Source organism: Nicotiana tabacum, chromosome 22 (genome assembly GCF_000715075.1).
Source record: "Nicotiana tabacum cultivar K326 chromosome 22, ASM71507v2, whole genome shotgun sequence".
Taxonomy (NCBI): Eukaryota; Viridiplantae; Streptophyta; class Magnoliopsida; order Solanales; family Solanaceae; genus Nicotiana; species Nicotiana tabacum.
This window is the reverse complement of record NC_134101.1, coordinates 67,853,922-67,875,481: the sequence shown is the minus strand read 5'-3', so window position 1 is coordinate 67,875,481 and position 21,560 is coordinate 67,853,922. Positions and strand designations below refer to the sequence as shown.

Here is a 21,560-nt window from a genome sequence, read left to right as displayed (position 1 = left end):
AGAGTATATGATATTTTAGTTACAATGTAAGCAAAACTTGATGCTTTACAGAAATAATAACCAACCCCTTTATAGTGGAGGGATCCTACTTTAGATACAATTAAAAATACATAGTGGGAGACCCATGATAAATCAGCTTTTCCATAATTCCTGCCAGGATTCTCTCCCCTAGTGCGGTTGCAACGGCTCTTGTCTAAGAGCTCGATATTGACTCGAGCTCTCGATCTTGACTCGAGCTCGATTCTGATTCGGAGCCTTGTATTGATTCGGGGACAGTGTTGGTCGGTCTCTGCCTCGTAAGCTCGATAACTTCATCATAGTTCGATTTGGATTCGAGCTCGATAATGATATCGAGCTCGATATTGATCGATCCCTAAGGCTCGAAACTTGATGACCTGACTTCGGATCTCAACCTGATCTTCGATCCAATACATTACTATTTCGATCAGTTCGTACGAAGTACTAACCGGTTTTGACCGTAAGGAAAACTTCAGGCTTCGTTTGCTTAACCAATCTTAGAACATCGTCCATTATATTGGACTGTTTTCGTCCTCCAGTTAGTTCATCAGAAACATTTATAACCAATTAATTACAAGCATCTCATCCCTATTTATCTTGATAGAATCCCAATCTCTTAGCTATAGCTTTATACTCAAAAGGGACATTAAATGTCTTGCAATAATTTGCTAGTCGATGCCCTGTCTCCTCAACTCTCTCAGCTGCTATGAAGTAATGATCATGTACAAAGTTAGAATGCCAAACTCAAATTAGTGTTTTAATAAATAAATAAAAAACTAAAGTAAATGTTGCAACATGAAAAAAGTAACATGCTAGAACCATCGAAATTTATATTTAAACGGCTGCATACAACTTAAATTCTTTTGAACGACAAATGTCTAAGGAACAATTCAACAATTAAGAAATTACTATCTTCAAAACGCAATACCGCTTGTTATAACTAACACTTTGATATTGGTGAAACATATTTACTTTGAAAAAGAAAATTGACTATTCAAAGTGACTAAATATTTATAAAAAAAATTATGAATGATTCCTCTTTCATTTTTCTCATCTTAAATAATTAGACGACTGCTTGCTGTTTCTATTGAAATTTTTTGTTACCCTTACTTAAGGAAATTTCCCGCAGATACAGATGACAAAGACGCAATTAAACATATATCATGATGGATCACGGGGACTACACAATTATGGACATCTATTTTTCGTATGTAATCACTTAAAATTGCTTTATCAATTGGACCGTCTAATATAGTAAAAGCGTCAGAGAAAATGACAAGCGCAAAACAAAAGGGCAGCATACGATGTAAGAAGACACTATACTGTAATAAGTCAATTATTAAACCAAAAGACAAATATGTCTTCCAAACCAAACGTCAAATTACATATCTCAATGCAGTTTAGTCCAAACTAAATTGACTTCATTTTATGGACCAGGTTCATTCTATTTGAGGCTTTATAATTCCACATAGTGTTATTAGTGATTTTGAATGAAGATATTGAAACCATTTAATAATTTATCATTTTAGTTGTGAATATAAAAAAGTGTTTTCGCTTTAATAGTTAAACTTTTAAATGTAATGATTTACGTTTACCCAATTCTACGAGCGAGGTATTAGAGTTGGTAAATATTCTGGAAACCAGTAACTACCATAAATATTTACACTTGTTTGGCACAAGAAAAAGAATCAAACTTGTACCTCTAATCCTTATTACGCTCTTAATAAAAAGAATCAAATAAAAGGTTAAACTGCAGTGTAAATAAAATCAAGATTCCTATTTTCTTAAAGATAGTGCAGGACAAATATCGGATAAAACTTGTCTCGTAATTAATGATATCTTTCTTACTGACATTATCTTTTTTTTATAATGGTTTTTTTAATCTTAAAAGCATGTGATAACCTGTCTTTGAGATGTCTTCTTTAGTTTTTTCTAGTAGGTTCGGATTTATTTAATTTAGTGATTTTTCGTTAGTTAAATAGATCAATAGTAGAACAGATTCTTTTCTTTCAGTTCATCAAAGAGTTATATTATCGTAAGAATATTTACGTGGTAAGAAGGAAACCCAGAGAGAACTAATGCCAAATATATGAGAAAGAACAATAAAAAGGAGGGAGAATTGCTTCAAATATTACGCTTTATCTATTAATTTAATGAAAGGGGGCTTAACATGAAATTCATAAAATTGAAGGTAAAATACAAATTTAAAAGTTAATTTGGTCAACATTTTTTCCCTTTCAATTGCTAGGGAAAAAAAGAATATGTCAGAGAGCAAAAAAGAAAAGATATGAGAAATTATGCAACTACCATAGTCACCATAAGATTATCTTTGTCAAGACAAAAGATGTATCTTATCCTAGAAACTAGTGACATTTTTGTTAAAACCAAAAAACTGAACTGGAAAGGGAAACAAAGTTTTAACATAATGGGTTTCAAAATTCTCCTTTTTCTCCTTGATACATAAAATTGAAATGTTAGACAACACACCTCATTAGGCTAATTTTAGAGAACGTAGATAGATAACTACTACCAGTCGTTAGCCAATTGTACACAGAACGATCACAAGGAGACATGACAAGCAAAGCTAAGTCGCACAAACAGTTTCAACTATGTGTTTCACCATACTAAGCTTAATCAAGATTAGCAAAAACCAATCCTTTCTAGGGACAACATTATGTACAGAATGGCTACATAACACATCGGTTTTGGCTACATAACAGCATCCTATGAACTAAAAAGAAAATTGTGCCGCCGGCCAAAGCAGCTGAATACAGAAGTGCAATCTCATGCATGAATGCAGTCCTCCCATGATCTTTTTGGAGACCTCAGGATTTTGAGTTTGACAATGAACGTGTTTCAGATACTTCTATGCTGGCACCCAACACGAGCTAGCACATACTACCCGGCCTTTCCAACCCTGTAACATCCAATTACCATCCTCATCAAACACAAAATCTCGGTGGTATCCCCCCTTTACCTTGCACCTTAACTTCTGCATGAGTTGTTGGTTCAAGGGAAGCAACTTGAATCCAGCCCTCATATTGCGGACCTGCCACTGCTTATATGTCTCAGGCCTCTCAACCCTCTCGGACCCTTCGCAAGCAATTACATTCATTGCCTCGCGCCTATAAAATTCTTGTTCAAAATGCAACCTCTGCTGATCATCACGGGGTAAAGTAGCATCAAACATGTCAAAGAGAGTTGAGTAGTGGAAGAGGGCCTCCCTGAAGCGAGTGACAAAGAAGGGTGCACTGTAAGATCCATTGACTACAGCTTGCACAAAGATATCTGGATTCATCTTTCTAATTAAGCTCAGAACTGCATCCCTTGGACTGTCCACAACCACCGTCTCATCCAATAGGTTCTTAAGACGAAAAAGACAGTTCACAGCAACAGTCTCGCCACTTGCAAGTTTCAAGTCTTCAATTTTAATATTCTCCCAATTCTGTGTAGCTATCGCATTATACTCAAATGGAACATGAAAGCGCTCGCAATATTTTGCCAAGCGGCTCCCTGTCTGTTCTAAGCTTTCTGCTGGCCTGAAGCCAGGTTGGGGAAGGTCTATTCCAGTAATGCGAAGCTTTGGAGGCCCACTAGGTATCTGTGAGAGAATCTGGATGAGTATTGGCCACTGGAAACCGTATGTTATACCAAAATCTATGAGATGCAATGTCCTGGCATTCGATGCTGTGTGGAAGATCATTTTATTCGCAAACAATATTGATATTTTCTTGAACGGGCATGACGAAAGGTAAACCTGGTATGCTTTCAATTTCTCAGCAGCTGTGATCCTTTTCGGGGCAAGGGCAGCATATTGTTGAGTGCCAGTGCCAGCCAAACGAGCTTCAAGGCCATCTGCAAATACACTGGCCAGCCTCTGGTATGCATCACCTGTGGGTGAAGAATGCTGCCTGATCTGCTTTAGCTGTTCATTTGCCGTCCTGCGATCGTCAGCAGCAACAGATTGTGCACAGCTAATTAAGAGAGTCCTTAGATCCACAGCTTCATTTTTAGTCCCTTGTTTTTTAGCACGAGTTTTTCCACCATTTGATCCATGTGCTTGTCCATTCTGATCTGAACTTTTGTTTACTTCAGATGGCATCTCACACTTGACATCACCACATCCTGTCCCCTTATCTGTACAAAGCAGAACCCTATCAAACATCTCTGATAACTCAACCTCCTCCACATATATTGCTGATTGTTTGTTGCTCCTTTCGTCCTCGTAATCACTGTCCTCGGGATACTGATGCTTTCTTCCTTTCGTGCCATTAGGTGAGTGATTCTTCTCATCCTTCTCTACCTTGACGACAGCCTCTTTGGATACTTCCTCCATCTTTGGAGGCAATGTATAATTATCCAAATCGATGACAAATTGACTGAGGTTTGGAAGGAATTTACTAGCTTCCTCCATCCCTCTCTTGAACTGTAAGATGGACTCACTATCAGTAAATACATTTGAAACAACATTAGGATTTACTAAAGAGTCCACATGGGCATTTGAATTATTGAAGTTATTTAAAGAACCACGGGACCTCTCTGAGTTACTCTGCACCAAAGGTCGGACGTTGTATTCCGATGGATGACTCTCGACAGGCAACCTAGATTCTCCAGGATCAACAACCCATTGAGTATCGGTGGAATTAGTACCAGTATTGCTACTACTTGTACTATGCTCGCTGGAATTCCAGAAAATGCTGTCTGGGCTTTTTAACTGATGGTCAACATAATCAGAGGTACGATAGGGTGAAGGAGGGTACGACTTGCCAAGGGCTTCATAGAAGGACTTCTCAGCAGCTTTTAGAGCAAGCGGATCATGGAACATGCTGGGCTTATCTTCAATATTCTCCTCCATTAGTATCTGGTTAAGGTACTTGAATAGAGAATCAGAGTCGTGATCATCTGGAGAGTCCACTTCCGAGCTCACATTTGAGGATGGAGCAAAGTTACCAACGTCTGGGCTTGATGTATTGTAAGGGGCACCAAAAGCTACATAGTCATTCGTATAACTGAGAGGATGATTCAGTGATTCCTCAAAGCTAGACAAATTGATCTGATCTTCGAACTCGAAAGTGTTTACTGGATGAGGCAACGGATTGAACCGAGGATCCATAGACGTGCACAATCTACAAATAAAGGAGAAAGGAGGAAAATATTACAAGGAGAAAAGAGGGATGAAACAAAAATTTCATTGGGTTGCAATAAACAATGAGAATATACTAAGCTGTGCATATATTGAAAAGGTGATAACTATTTCTTTTATCATAAGCAAACTTATACTGGCTAATATCGATATAAGACTCCAAAACAATAGAAGAACCAGATAATGGGTGGAAACAAAACCTAAAACTTTTCAGAAACTCGGTCACATTAAGCTAATTAATTGCAATAAATCAAAACAAACATTAAAGATATCACCCAATGAATCAAAGCAAACATTAAAGATATCACCCAATGAATCAAAGCAATGAATAACAATATGACTCAAAATCAAAACACGAAAATAAATAATTAAAAAAAGAAGACGAAAAAGAACTGAAAGAACGAAGATCAAATCTAAGTTACAAATTTCACGAAAGAGAAGCCAGGCACAAAACACCAAACTGGAAAGAAAAAAATGTGAACACCATTAATTTTTATTTCTCTTTCATAAGATTAGATTCTTTTTTCGTTCAAAAAAAAAGTTTCTAAAGGAAGATAAGAAACTCCATAAGCCTGGAAAAAATCAACAGAGTAATAACATCGAGAGGAACAAAAACCCAATTGAGAACTGAAGAAGTTGGGGGAACCAGAATCAGTCATCACAAAAATCTCAACTTGAAAAACAAAAGCTTTACAAACATTTCTATCTACTGGTGTGCGTACCTTAGACTAAAGAGAAGTTGCGCGATGAAGTGAAAATGGGAGGCACTCTCTCACTTTTATTTAAGAGAATGAAACGGCAAAAAAAATGCGAAGAGGATATGAATATTAAAGCCCAAGGAGTCAATACTAAGCCAAGAGAAAAAGGGAAAGGGAACCTTCTGTGAAGGAGAAGAAAAGAAGCAAAGAAATTAAATGTTAAAACTTAAAAGTGATGATCAGATAAAGCTTGACGGGTCCAGGTTTTTAACCCGCTAGAGCCAGTCAAACATGGGTCATGGCTTGCATCAAACCAGGTCATATTCTATCTTTGTCTGTGTCTGTGCAGTGTGTGCAGCTTATTGGTGCATTTTGCTCTGAGCCACATTCCCACTTAGCTTTTTGACAAGTATTCTGTGCCTACATTTGTTGAGTCCGGAACCCAAATATTGTCTAACCAAACTATGGTTAGAAGGGGGAAATATGTATCCTCTTTCTTTGTTTTAATTCACATGGCCATTAAAAGCAGATAAAGAAAATTTAATGTACAACAAGAAAAATAGAGTATAGGGAAGTGTAATGGTCAAAGGCTAGCTATAGACTTGGTAAGCAGTTAAAAAATCTATCGATATTTTTAATAGTTGTTATTTTGTATTATACATAAAATATATATTTTTTTTTATTTTCAAATTAGAATTATGAGTTTTATTTTACAGTTAAAATTTTCATAAGAGAATAATATATACAGTTTAATCTATTGCTTGAATTTTTTATTTTATTTTATTTTATTTTTTAATTTAAATATTAAAATTTTAGTTATATTTACACTATATGAATTTTATTAATCGAAATTCTAATTATAAATCTTATAATTTTCTTATTATTAAATATAAACTAATTATAACTATTTAATCTTTAAAATTATAAACCAAGAATTATTATTAGCTAAGTAATGAATTATGTTTTTCATATTCTTATCAGGATAATTAATTAAATGATTGTTCATAAACTAAATGATTATAATACAGTTTAGTTTATGAAAATTTAGTTTAAAAAAATTAATTAAATGGTTGTTCATAAATTAAATGGTTATAATCAGTTTAGTTAAGGACAATTCTTATTAGAAAAAATTTAGTCTACGAGCAACCATTCAATCAGTTTTCCTAATAAAAATATATGAATTATATTCCATTACTTAGCTAATAATAATCCTAATGGATTATAATTTTAAAAATTAAATGGTTATAACCAGTTTAATAATAAGAACAACCATATTCTTATTTAAATTTTTTTAATGGATAATACAATTACAATAGCCAAGGAATAAAAGGAGAAATAAAAAATACATTTAAGAAAAAATATAAAAATATAATTAGAATTTTGATTAATAAAATTCATATAGTGTAAATATAACTAAAATTTTAATAATTAAATTCAAAAAGAAAAATATTAAAAAATAAAAAAATCCAAGCAATAGATTAAACTGTATATATTAATTAAAATTCTCTTATGGAAATTTTAACTATAAAATAAAACTCATAATTCTAATTTGAAAATAAAAAGAGAAAAAAAAAGAATTTTGTTTTGCATATAATACAAAATAACAACTATTAAAAATATCGGTAGATTATTTTAACAAAATAATAAAAGGCTTTTTTTTATACTTTAAATGAATTCAAAAATCATAATTTTCTAATAAATATTAAATGATTTTAGTTACATTAAAAAGTAATTATAAATATTAAAGTATTTATATCTAAATACTTAAACCAAATAATGAAAAAAAATAAAAAAGAAATAAAAAAACAAAATATTGTTGTCCTTGGACTTGAAGGCCAAAACCAATTTTATTTCTAGCCTTTAACAATTACACCACCCAGCACACTTCTTATTGTTTGGTACATTAAATTCTCTTTATCTATTTTTTCTGTGCCACGTGTATTTCAAGAACAAAGAAAGAGGGACGTTAACGCTGTCTGGTAAAAAAATAAATTGACATACATAGCGCATTAAATTAATGCGTTATACCTATTTTTGTCTCCCTTTTTTTCGCCATAGTTTGGTCGCTTGAGTCTAATTATACAATATTTGGATTCCGGTTAGTAGATGAGCTTTAACTTTTTGGATTTAAATAACAGCCTCTTTATTTCATTTATGTGGAACTTTATCATTTGGAAGATCAAAGAGTGACTATTTTTTAATGACTTTCTAATATAATAGGTAAAATTAAATAATTTTTTTGTTGTAAAAATAATTTAGTAATTTTGATGCAGTAAATTAAAGCTGATGTAGTAACCATCCGGAACAATTAATGTCTCTGCCCAAAAATGTTCTTGCTTTCCGAGTCCCCAAAGATTATGGGTGTGTTTGGCACGAAGGAATATGTTTTTCATAAAAAATATTTTCTTAGAAAATGAGTGGTTTTATTACTTATTTTTTTATGTTTGGTTGGTAAATGAAAAATATTTTCGGAAAAAATATTTTCTAGTGTTTGTTTAGAGTAAAAAATATTTTTTTATAAAATATTTTTGTTGAAATAAAAAAAAATACTTTTTACTACATTATTTTGTTGAAACGAAAGAAAATACTTTTTACTACATTATTTTGTTGAAACGAAAGAAAATACTTTTCTACATCATAAAAGAAAATATTTTTTTGTTGAAACGAAGAAAATACTTTTTTACTTCATGAAAGAAATACTCATTTTTATTTTGTTGAAATGAAAGAAAAATATATTTTCTACATCATAAAAGGAAAGTACTTTTTTTGTTGAAATGAAAGACGATACTTTTTACTACATCATTTTGTTGAAATGAAAGAAAATATTTTTTCTACATCATGAACATAAAGTATTTTTTTGTTGAAATGAAAGAGGATATTTTTTACTACACTCTTTTGTTGAAATGAAAGAAAATATTTTTTCTACATCATGAAAAGAAAGTACTTTTTTTGTTGAAATGAAAAGAAGATATTTTTTACTACATCATTTTGTTGAAATGAAAGAAAATACTTTTTTAATATCATAAAAATAAAGTACTTTTTAGTTGAAATGAAAAAAGATACTTTTTACTACATTATTTTGTTGAAATAAAAGAAAATATTTTTTCAAATCATGAAAAGAAAGTACTTTTTTTTGTTGAAACGAAAGAAGATAGTATTTTTTACTACATCATTTTATTGAAATGAAAGAAAATACTTTTTCAACATCATGAAAATAAAGTATTTTTTTGTTGAAATGAAAGAAGATAATTTTTACTACATTATTTTGTTGGGGAAAGTTGAAGAAGAGTTTTGGAAAATATTTTCATTTCGCTTGATAGGGAAAATATTTTTCTCCAATTGGAAGAAAATGAGATCACGAGAAAAATATTTTCTAAAACATTTAAGCCAACCAAACATGAAAAAATTAGAAAATATTTTCCTTTTTACCAAACACACCCTAGAAGTCTTTTCTTCTCCTATTTGTATGTAGACTGTAGAGGAGATACTTGGAGAGGAAGCAAATTGGTCAAATTTGGAACCAAAAGTTATTTTATTATTTCCCCCTTTTAGTCAAGAAAGATATTATACAAAAGTAAGACAATAATGATATAGAATAAGTCGAATATTCTAATGCGCATTTCAACCAATAACTGTTCAACTTTTATAATTACTCTGATCTCATTTTCTAACACGGTTAACAGAGCACTAAGTAAGATCTAAACATAAAATAATCATTTCAAATACATTTATATTTACTTCATTTCATTTTAAATGCTGTGTTAGATAGGCACCGGCAGAGGTTAAGAAAGAAAATACTTTTGGCATATATATCAAAAGCAATAATTTTAAAGATTATTGTGATATTTATATTATATTAAAAGCACGAAAGCCCTTAGCAAAATGTCGTTCGCTTTTTTTATCCTTTAAAAATAGATTTTATAGTGGATAACATTATAATTTAGGTTACTCTCCTAATATTTAGGATTTTAAAATTAATTAATATTTTACTTTCTAAAAATTATTAATTTCCTTATTTGAAGCAAACCGAATTAAGAAAATAAATTTTTTGTTCTTTTTTCTTTTCAAGCGCTTTGCCGCTTTGCTCAAAGTCTTTAGCTAGCAAATTGTTGTTGCAACCTATTTGCCATATTTTCTATCGAGATCAAAAAATATTTTCCCAACCAATGCAACTCAATTCTTATTACTTTATTAATTTTTGTTTTTAATTTTTTATTACTGAAAAGTTAACAATATAAAGAATTTTTTTATTTTCCTTAGCAAGTACACTTAAATAATTTAAAATAGATGAGCTATTATAAGAATATGAAAAAGTAAAGAATTATTCTTATAGTGCTAAGAACAAATAGTTAAATTTTTTAATTAACTAATTAGCAAAAGAATTCAATTCAATTGAATTATGTGATAAATCGTAATATTTAGGGGTTTATAATTATTTAAGATTAAAAGATTCATTATGATATATCCATAAATGCAATAACAACTTATTTATGTATGACTTTTAGATATATTTCAATATATGAGATGTTTGATATTAACAATAAAAAACATGAGTAGTAATATAACACTCTTTGAAGCTACAAGATACTAGGTTGGTTGCGAGTTGCGATAATACAAAATATATAGAGTTAATCTCTCAAAATGTTATATCATTTTCATCTAATTTTTACAATACAATAAATATATATAGTCCATATTTTATCTAACCTACTATTTTTTTTAACAGAAATAGTTTTTATCGTAAAATGGTCCTAAGTATGGATAAAAAATATCTATCTTTCTTTTCAAAATATATACCATAAATTGAGGGCATCATGTCAAAAGATGTTTAATTATATTGGAGTTACACAAAATTGTAAAAGTTGATGCAATAAAAATTAAAGATGAAAAGATAGAAGGCAAAAGCATATCAAGAAGACCAAAAAAAAAAAAAAGAAGGAAACAATGAAGACCCATAACTTCTAAAAAATTAAAATTGAAAAAGATTAGTAAAATACCATTCTTTAAATAGTATAACCTCTAACTATCTTTTTACCAAAATCATAATTTTGTTCAAATACGGAGCAACTTGTGCTGGCACATTATTTAATATTTAGTTCAAAATTTCTAATTGAAATTATTTTAATTCAATTAAAACACGATATTAATATTTATTTGTATGATGAAGAATATAGTTTATCAATATTTTTTTGTTATTGACTCAACAAACACGTGCATCGCACGTACTTTAAGACTAGTTTATATAAAAGCTGAAAGCATATCATTAAACATTTAAAGTTAAAAGTTTTCACATATAAGAATACTTTTTTTTAAAGAATAAAAGGAAAGAGTATTATATAGAATAAAGTGGAAGGAGTAACACATAGGAGTAAGATACACAAAACTTCACATGCAAGTCATGTACTCTTTTCAGTTCTTCGCTAAAAGGGTTCATGAACATATTTTAAACAGTAGAGAAGAGTAGTAATACTGAGTCAAATAGAAATAAAATACTTAATTAGAGATTTTTAATAATCGATATTTATTTAGGTTATATAAGAACAGACCGAAGAAAAGTCACCAATTTGATAGAACATTGCTTGACTATGAACAGCAACTTGAAAAAAACATCAAACTTATTCTGATCAATCTCGTGCACGGCCTCGACTTTTGCACTTTTTCAGATTCAATGACTCACACAAAGTTATAGTACTACGAATGTACTATATTTATAAGCTAACGGTTGGATACACACACACACAAGGAAATATGTACTATATCGCGCCACTATTTATTTTAAATATTAAAAGAAAAAGTCTGGGCCATATGGGGAATCTTATGCTACTTCTAGTCAAATATAATAATAACGAGGTTTTAAGCCGTTAATTTAAGAAAATGTCTTTTATAGATCTCTTACGTGTAAAAGAAAAATCTCGTACGTGTAAAAGTAAACTTCTCATGTGTAAAAAAAAAAAAAAGGTAGGGTCATAAAACTAAAAACAAGTTTGTAAAAGGCCAAAAAACCAATTGACCCAAGATAACATATCAATATTTAGTCGGACAAATGATAGAAAAGAGACACTCAAAAAAGGATTTGATCAAATTAATTAATTAAAATATGCTTTATTCATATGGATTCATATTTGAAAACCTCATCCACTTAACAGAAATTAGTAAAAATATGAACTCGAAGTTTCATACGAGGTTTCTATAATTGATCTTTTGACTTGACAGTGATAACTTTGCATGGTGATGAGTCCACGGGACCCGTAATAATCACATCTGGTTACCTGTCTTGTTATATAAATTAATTTCACAAATAAGTACTACTACTTGATTCATTGTATCGTAGTTACGTTAAAATATTAGCATAAAAAATATTAGCATAATCAAAAGTCAAAACTGAATGAAGAAAGATTGATTTTAGCATCAATCACCCTTTACTAGCAAGTAGTAATACGTGATACAAAAATAATAGAGAAGAAAGAAATATTGAAGCTAAGAGAGGAAGAAAGACTTAGAGAAACGTTAACGCTAGCTTCTTCAGAATAGTGATTTCAAGACAGAAAACGACTTAAAGAAATTAAATCACTTCTTCAAAATAGTGATCGCCTGACATTGGAGATGTATATATATAACAGATTACGCCCTTACGGGGTCTGGAAGTTGCAAGAAAAATGAGTAGATAATATTGACCAAGAACAAGAAGGAAAAATATTGTGTCGTGGCAAGTCACTGTCTTGAAAGTGATTTCGGCCCGACTGAGTGTAAATCGTTAAGATCGGTCGCTCCCCAAGGTTCCACAGCACCTCCAAACACGTGCACTCGTGGCTGGTAGTTTGGAATTTGCACAAAATAATTGCCCAGAAATCAGTTAAAGAAGAAGAGAAGATGAAGGTGTCTTTTTATGTGATTGAAAACTCCACAAGACAGCTTCTAATATAGATAAGATGCTAGAGTTTGTTACAAGAGAATTAAATTGGGGTTAGGAGTTACAAGAATTCAAGTAGCAATTACCACATAGTTGTTACAAAGTAATAAATCAGACGGTAAGATAATGAATTTTGGTAAGCATGTATTTGGACACTTTCTGGTAAGCTTCTCTCCTTGACACAAAAATTGTAAAATAATTTTAGCAAAATCTTAGGTCTCACGCATATCTCGCGCGCTAGTGGGTGGGTTGGGGGCAAATCGACTTGTTTTGCCTTCAGGACCAATTTTTCATGTGCGCGAGACCACTACCTTTTACTAGCTCTTTACAAGCCCGACAAAGAGGAATTCAATATAAGGAGAAGAAAAAGACTTTCCGCGACCAATGAAGGAACTTTGTCTTTAACAAAAGACAAAAGAAGTAAAGAAGAAAAAAGGGACCAAACAGAAATCTTTGGCTTTGATTATCAAATATAATAATACCAACAGAAGTGACATCAATATTCTTTTTTAAAAAGCAAGCACGCATGTCGTTCTGTTAATATATATAGTCAGATTTCATCTTTAGAAATATGATGGCATCTTGTAATTAGTTATACTGATACGCCTAACTACTGCACTTGCATATTACAAACCTTACAACAATCTCCCACTAGCTAATTGTAATCTTACAACAATCTTACAAACATTACAACACTGTTCTTATCTATCAAAATTCTAGCTATATGTAACTGGTGAAAATTTGATGGTTCATTTTTTTAACTTTTTGCCATCTACTTAAATTCATTTCATGGATGATAGCGTAAGTATTAGCGGTGGTAACCATAAGTGCAATCTACTAGAATGAAGAGAAAAGTAGTACTAGGACACAAGATGAACCTATCTATAATCTTAAAATTGAAATTGAATTAGCAATATTACTGGTACACAAGATGAAGCTATCTATAATCTTAAAATTGAAATTGATGTCCCAAAAGTGGAGAATCATAATATGATAAGGAACTAGTAAGTTTTACAATCAAATAGGGAACAAAACATTTCCCTTTTGCCTTTTCTATTGAACGAGTTAATTACAAAAGTACAATACCCTTACCCTAGAATGAATTTCTTTCCAAGGAAAGAAGCATTTAATGCCAAATTCTTGGCACAAAAAAAATTCTGTTAGCATATCACTTTATTCTATCAAACATTTACAAAGAGCCAGCTTCCAACCCCTCCATGCAAGGAACTATATAGCACTAACTAATTAACTTTCCCTGGTAATACTTTTTAAACAGAAGATATTTTACAGTGACAAAAAATAAGGAAACCTCTTCTTCAGTCCCCCATCGTGCAGCCATTTCCACGACGTGTTCCTAGAGCAGAAGGTAAGTCTCCGATGGCTGTTTCATCTGCTGTTTGGCTTGCTGTTGGGACCAGTAAGCATGGGCAGTGAGGACCCTGTCCAAGAGCTCCTGTGGCACGGGCTCGCCCCTCCTTTGCTGAGGGGATATTCTTGCTGTGTGCACCAGAGTTTTCCATTTATCCTGATAACAGCCGTCAATTAAACTCAATGTTGTGTGATTACTATGTGTATCAAGATTCAAGAGGATGGCTCATGACTATTTTCTTTCTCCTTTCCAGGTCATTCACAGAAGATTTTGTTAAGTATTGGAGATGTAAAGGAAATTACATACAAGATGCATGCAAGTACGCCGCTTTAAGAACCAAATGATTTCTTAGCTGCTTGAAGAAGCAACAAATGGATAAGGCTTCTCAGATTGTAACATTAGTCATGCACAGAATGAACTAGCTAATTAAGAAAGCAAAGCATAAAAGTCGAAATGGGAAGAGAGATCCCGGCAGGCAAGTCAACAATTGGCTGCGGATGGTGTGATGTTGAAAAGCACGAGACAGTGACAAATGTTATACCTTCAAATCGACATAAGTTCTATGATTGGCATTATCAAAAGCTCGCAGTTTCACATCACGCCATCTGCCAAACAACAAAACAATAACTGAAAAACTGAAAAAACAAATCAGAAGTCTGCATCCTGACCCACGTTGTACTTCATTATCACTTAACAAAAGCCCTGGTTGGGGGAGTGGGGTAGGGGTGGGGGGAGTTTGGGTGAAGATGTTAATGAAATTTGATAGATTTATGAATTCTTTTGAGATCCCCAGAGCTGTAACTCGTTGTACAGATACATAGCACTCACTTAGTGCTCTTTTGTGAAGAAATACCCTTATTTATAATAAAAGTTAATAATAATCTAGAATCTCATACACATCATAGCTCAATTCAGTACTAATTATGGTTATACTAAACATACCTTCCTGTTCCAAGCTTCTCAACAGCTTGAACAAGTGCTTCCACTTCCGCAACAGAAAAAGGTCTACGGATTCGACGCTGTGTGGCCTCAGATCGCTTGGGCTTCAGCAATGGAACTACGGCCAAGGCTTCTGCATTTACCGCAGTTACTGGAACCAATGCTCTTGAATTTGCAGAAATTTTCTCCAATGCTGCGTAATGAGGAGATGGAGCTGAATCACGATCACTTTCAACAAAATTATTCAAACTTGTTCCTGTATGATCATCAGATCTCCCCTGATGAATGCCAGTAATAGCAGGAGATAGGCACCTGGTGATATATATATATATATAGTGCAAAGTCGTCAAGACTACTTTTGATTCTAGCATGTTTCTAAGAAGATGTAGTTTCCAAAATAAAGCTCAAAAAATTGAATACACAATAAGCTCCTGCACATTTCCACAAAAGAAGTAGGAATACTAGCCAAGATAGAAAACACTAGAAAATATAGAAACAACCCACCAAGAATAGGAAGAAGTTATGGATTTCTAATTTCAAAACAACCGCAGGTATATATTTAGCCATATAACTTGCTGTTAAACTGAAGTAGCAGCAGAAGCTCTATAATAACAATGGCTACGGTCCTAATACCCATCAGAGATCGATAAATAGAATACCTTGTTAGTGGTTGAGGTGTATCACAAGGAAGGACACAAGAACGCCAATCTGGACCAAGAGGTGGAGAAGCTTGAATGGGATTGGGCTCCAGTGAGAAGCCCAGAGCATCAAGCTCGTAATCATGAGAAATTCCAGTCTGCAATAAGGTTTTGTTATCATCTCTAACCTTCTTACCCTGAAAAACCACACCGATACGTAGTCCACCACCAAGTATAGCAGTCACTGCTTCCATTACGGTCCTCTGCAAAATATTACGAACATGAATAGTGTTTTTCCAAACTGACATTCAAAAAAAGAAAATGTAGCACAAGGCAGAATACTGATGATAGAAACTTATTGAGGAAAGTGAATTAGTATTTGAAGGTAACGCTTTCACATGCCTTTAAAGAACCAACAGTTGCATTTTCTGGAATCTCGACAAAAAACTCAGGAACCCTGAAGGATTTGATTCTAAACTTAACTGCGTGAAAGGAAAAACATTCCCATATTAGAACCTCTTCAAATGACAGAGCAAGGAATACAAGAGAATTCACGTGATAACACCAAAAGAAGGCTCTCTCACCACAGGAATCACTAGGCTTGAAGGATGCACGACCTCCATTGAAGACTGACGTCCCAGCTGCTGCACCGCCTGTCAGAGTTGATATGCAGAGGTAAATAAGTATCAATAAGGATCGAAACATACACACATTTATGCACGCAAGTAAAAACTGAGTCATGTCCATGTTGCTGCATGAAAGGCATAAACTGAGAAGCGAACAAACCTCCAGAAGATGCTTTACTATAATAGGAAGCATTTCCATGTAAGTCACTTGTTGGAGAACTACAAATTCCATCGGTACTCATCTCTCCATCTGAATTAGAGAAGGAGCCACATTTGAAGAGCTTTCTTTTCTTGAAAGGAAAATCCCTCTGAGACCTTTGGTGCTTGTAGGCACTGTTTCTGTTGTGGTAAGCATGCATTGTTTTCCCCCCTGGAAAAATCCTCCTCGTGTCAAACCCCAGGGCAAGTGAATATGAAGGATTGCAAAAACAACAAACGCTTACCAGTATTGGCATGCCCCTCATTGTCAGATTTTAGATTTTCTTCCCAATATTTGGAAGCTAGTAACTTCTTAATTGGGCGATCTCGTACCCGTGGTGCTGACCCAGAGGCCTTATTTGGGGTGCTTGGTTGAGTGCACCCAGAGTTTTCGTCATCATCTCTATTATCTAACTTTACATCATTCCGGATCACCGGAAAGGACCTACAAGGAGCAGTATACGGAGACAAAGATAATCTTACACTATCATCTGAAGTAACAAGTAGTGTTGAAGGTTTCTTATCCCAAACATCAGGGAACTCTGGACTGGAAATTGCAGCCCCCTTACTTGTAGAAACTTTAGCATTATTTGACAGCTCAATTTTAATCTGTTTATCACTTTCTGTGTCTAATGTACAACTTGAAAAGACTCCATGTTCCTCCTCCCTGCTTTCACCATTTACAAATTGTTTAGCAAAGGGGAACTTCTCTGAGCAATCAGAACTCATAGTGACAGATGCAGGTCCAGAGATGGTATCATTTTGAGCATGTGGCAGTTCACTTAAAGAACGATTTACAACTGGAGCTTGTGAGACAAGCTCAGAAATGAAGAACCCCCGCTCATAACAGCCTTCAGCATAAGATTTTTCTTTTATCTTCTCATCTTTCAGAATTGATTGCTCCTTCCCTCTAACAGAACCCGTAGAATCAGGTGAGCTCGCTCCCTCCCCCAATAACTTGCCAGCTACAGTAGCTAACAAGTCAAAGGGACACGTTCCATCGCCATCAGCTTTCCTCCTAATAGTGCCCCTTCTCTACAAAAATTGCCAGGGAAATAAGATCAGGATAAGTGCCTCAATAGCAGAGGAATATACTTATAAGGCAAAATAATGGATCTGAAAAGTGAGATTACCCTAGCCGATCTGGTAGCTCGAGGTATAGGAGGCACCTGATAGCCATTGAATCCATAGTCTAACCTCTTCTGCAACACCATATCTCAGAAACCATCCCAAGAAATATCCAGCGAACACAAAAAACCAGCAGATTTTTTACAGTCTAAAAACTTCATGCTACACAACTCCTGTGGTCAACTGCACCAAATAGTCTAACAAAGAAGAGCCCTGCAAAATCACAAGCATTATAATTCGAGATATTTAAGCAAAAATAAAATTAAGTTAAATCATAAATTAAGTGATACTTAAATAAAATTTCATGTGAAACAAAAGGATCCTAGAGTTGAAATTCTCTTAATTCAGGGAAAAGATAAAAGAACAGAATCATCATTGTTTGATAAAGCTCCAGATGCCAGTAGGGAAACAAATCCTACAAAACTAGCGCCTTGTACTGCAGAACTTTATGCCAAACTCAACCCCTCAGCATCATAATCTTCGTTTATTGATACTTAAATGCTGATTATCAACCAAGATATTAGGGATGATCGATTAAGATCTGATATATTTAAATCATATCTAAAGCTGTTGTCACTCCCTAAGTTGAGCTAGATTTCTGAGTAAATGAAAGCTTCCCATCTTAAATATGCAGTTCAAACTACACCTTTCAACCATGATTCGCTGCTTGATCAGGACAAAATTGAATGATGTCATAATCCTAATCCAAAATGCAACGACGAGGTAAATAAGTAGGGACATTAAATAGGATCCTTATCGTAATTGAATGACAAAAGTAAAAGCTATTTCCAATTCTACATTTGCTTCAATAGAAATTACTTGGAATTGCTAGATCTCAATACTTTTCAAGGTTTTCCCCTCCAATAAATAGGGAAAAGGGAAAAGCAAGTTTAAGACATGCAGTGTGATATAACCATTACCAGATCAGCAAAACAAGAATGCAAGAAACATATAAACCTAAGTGCTGATAGAAGAAACATAATATGTGAAGTTCCAACATGGCGTTGGAACATGTTTTGTGATCAGTCGGAATAAAGGTTATACATGAATCAAACGAGTGGTATTAGTCACAAAATCTGGTCTTATGCATCTGACTAGAAAATATTCAATAAACGAAAATGTGAATACATAGAACCCTCTTAGATATTATAAACTCCATAAAGTCAATCCTTTGTTTAAAGGACAAGAGAGCATTTTCTCACGAGGATAAAGTAAATTGTTGCAAATTTGAAAAGGGAATACTAAAAACTAAAAGAACCCGCCCAAAACCCAGACAGAATAACACCAGAAATGAAATCATGAGTGCCAACACCCCCACCACCCCATAACAAGTACCATAACATCAGATCAACCAAACTAAACAAAGGGAAATATAGATATATCCAATCCAACGGACCCTGAATTTCAAAGAAGGGACCCCAAGTGGAAAAAGAGAGAAAGCTTTTGGACGTTAAATTCTGAAAATAGCAGCCCCCACTTAGATCCAAGAGATGAGAATAGAATCTAAAAGTACACCAAAAAGTTTTCTGAATTCAGAGGAAAGGTAAAAGAGTGAAAGTTAAGAATTCCAAGAATGCTCTCTATGTCACAGAGAAACCTCAAAAAAAAAAAAAAAAAAAAAAAAAACACCAAACCATCAAAATTTACCATGTGCATTCTGAAAATGGACATTTCTTTAACTTTCTCAAGATTTTCACTCCAACCGAACCAAGTTCTGAACCAAAGATCATAACTTTATGAATTTGGGAACAAACCAATAACAAAAAAGAACAACCCCATCTTTAAACAACCAAATTTATGTCTAAAGTCACCATAATTTCCATTCAAATCCAAGAATCACCCATGAAAAGACAAATTCCCGTAGAATTTAAAAGCAACAAGATAATTCAGGATCAGAAAGGAGCAGAAAATTCAACGGAGAAATCAGAGAAGAAATAAAAAAAGAGATCACGAAAATAATATACCCTGTAATTTATGTAATGATGAACCATCCAATGTTTTTCATGGCCAAAGAAAAACCCTGAGAAATAAACCACCGCATGTATGTCTTAAACCCCCACTTCTTTATACAAGTTACTGGCGCTAACGGTAAAAGGCCCGTAGATGCACTTGCCAGTACCAGGTTTCTGTCTCAGAAACTACCTTAAGACCCGGTTACTCGACAACTGGTGGGCCCATATCCTCCCCGCCAGGTTGGCCGTACATGCTGCCACGTGGAACACCTTTCGGATCAACTGCTCATCGATAAAAACGTTGAGTCACGAACCAGGGTATTTTCTTTGAATTTTGTGTTTTAACTATATCATTTTATTTTATTCTCGCATTACTTTTATGGAGTTTTTTTTTTTGTTTGTGAATTTTAAACATCCGTACTTGGAAGTTGTTTAATTTTCCTTTTTAGTGTTTTAAATTACTCAGATGAAATATGAGTAAAGCATGTGCAAAGCGTTCCAAACTTTGAAGAAACTCCAAGAAAAGATTAGATGATATTAGTAGTATTCTAATTCTATAAGCATCAAAATAAGAACGGTAAAGGGCCAAATATACTCCTTTACTTTTGAAAATGGTCTAACACCGCCCCTCGTTATACTATTGAGTTTTTCATACTCCTGCAGTCATACGTTGGGTTCAAATATACCTCTCATTTAAACGGAGGGAAACGTATCATCATCATGTTGGTCAATTCTAAATATCTCCTAATTAATTAAAAAAACTCATTACCCATATCCGAAAAATAATTATTTTTTTTAGTAAAAATTGGAAAATACTGAAATTATTTTTACTAAAAACTTAAAAAACGAAAATATTTGTTTTTCAATTTTTACAAAAAAACTGCTTTAGAAAAAACTGAAAAATATTTTCTAAAACAATGTTTTTGTAAAAACTGAAAAACAAATGCTGAAAATTAATTTTTTAAAGCAATATTTTTTATAAAAACTGGAAATAACTGATTGGTTTTTACTAAAAACTGAAAAGAAAAAAAAAATATTTTTTTCCCCAGTTTTTAGATAAAAAATGATTTTAAAAAAATTGAAAAATATTTTCTAAAATAATATTTTTGTAAAAACTGAAAATAAAAACTAAAAAACAATTTTCTAAAGCAATTTTTTTGTAAAAACTGAAAAAATAAATATTTTCTTTTTTTTCAGTTTTTAGTTAAAATTATTTCAGTTTTTTTCAGTTTTTAATTTCTTTAGAAAATTACTTTTCAATTTTTGTTTTCCAGTTTTTACAAAAATATTATTTTAGAAAATATATTTTAGTTTTTTTTAAAAGCAGTGTTTTTTTGTAAAAACTGGAAAAAAATTATTTTCGTTTTTTCAGTTTTTTGTAAATTTATTTTTTATTTTTTTCCTGTTTTTACAAAAAAAAAAAAAAAAAATTCGGGTATGGATAATTGGTCTTTTTAATTAATTAGGAGATATTTAGAATTGACCAACTAGACGATGACACGTGTCCCTCCGTTTAAATGAGAGGTATATTTGAATCCAAAGTATGACTATAGGGGTATAAATAACCCAATAGTATAACGAGAGATATTTTTAGACTATTTTCGAAAATAGAGAGGTATATTTGTTCCTTTGCCGAAATAAGAAAGATTCATTCATTAGCCGCATATTCATCGATTTCGTAACTTAGCAACAAATCTAAGGTTGTATTTTCCTAGTTATGTCAATACCTAGAGAAAAAAGTAGAAATATTACCGAATTAGGCAATCAAACCATGTTATCTATTACTCCTATAATATATAGGATCAAGTAATAAAATGAATATAAGAATACATATTAATCAATCGCGTTAATTTAAATAAAATTTATGCAAAAGATGTGTGTCTTGCATTTTACTTTATGCCTTGGCAGCGAATACCCAATTTTTTAAAATCCTTTTAAAGA

General features: G+C 32.7%; 2 protein-coding genes across 4 annotated transcripts; both read right to left on the bottom strand.

Moving 5' to 3' along the window:
• Positions 1-2,607: 2,607 nt before the first annotated feature.
• LOC107806277 (scarecrow-like protein 14) lies at positions 2,608-6,100 on the bottom strand. The gene is made up of 2 exons (XM_016630402.2): positions 5,884-6,100; positions 2,608-5,144 (listed from the first exon to the last, which is right to left on the bottom strand). Exon 2 carries the CDS (start codon positions 5,129-5,131, stop codon positions 2,885-2,887), a length of 2,247 nt encoding a protein of 748 aa, XP_016485888.1. The 5' UTR covers positions 5,132-5,144; positions 5,884-6,100; the 3' UTR covers positions 2,608-2,884.
• Positions 6,101-13,730: 7,630 nt separating this feature from the next.
• On the bottom strand, positions 13,731-19,796 carry LOC107806275 (telomere repeat-binding protein 5-like). Of its 3 annotated transcripts, none has more exons than XM_075244389.1 (10): positions 19,632-19,787; positions 17,673-17,880; positions 16,785-17,574; positions 16,502-16,711; positions 16,300-16,368; positions 16,118-16,197; positions 15,737-15,978; positions 15,081-15,389; positions 14,680-14,743; positions 13,731-14,294 (listed from the first exon to the last, which is right to left on the bottom strand). In XM_075244389.1, the coding sequence occupies exons 2-10, from the start codon at positions 17,751-17,753 to the stop codon at positions 14,124-14,126; spliced, it is 2,016 nt and encodes a 671-aa protein (XP_075100490.1). In that variant the 5' UTR covers positions 17,754-17,880; positions 19,632-19,787; the 3' UTR covers positions 13,731-14,123. The 3 variants fall into 3 exon arrangements, with proteins under 3 accessions (XP_075100490.1, XP_075100491.1, XP_075100492.1); XM_075244390.1 differs by lacking the exon at positions 19,632-19,787 and adding an exon at positions 19,315-19,590; XM_075244391.1 differs by lacking the exon at positions 14,680-14,743 and having other exon boundaries at positions 19,632-19,796.
• Positions 19,797-21,560: the final 1,764 nt, after the last annotated feature.

What these genes read in the sequence shown, in the direction of transcription:
- LOC107806277 (XM_016630402.2), bottom strand. Translation starts at nt 5,131, where the DNA reads ATGGATCCTCGGTTCAATCCGTTGCCTCATCCAGTAAACACTTTCGAG.
- LOC107806275 (XM_075244389.1), bottom strand. Translation starts at nt 17,753, where the DNA reads ATGGTGTTGCAGAAGAGGTTAGACTATGGATTCAATGGCTATCAGGTG. An exon ending in TGAGGGGCATGCCAATACTG is followed by an intron (nt 16,712 to 16,784) that starts GTAAGCGTTTGT and finishes GGATTTTTCCAG; the next exon opens with GGGGGAAAACAATGCATGCT. An exon ending in ACACCTCAACCACTAACAAG is followed by an intron (nt 15,390 to 15,736) that starts GTATTCTATTTA and finishes ATATATCACCAG; the next exon opens with GTGCCTATCTCCTGCTATTA.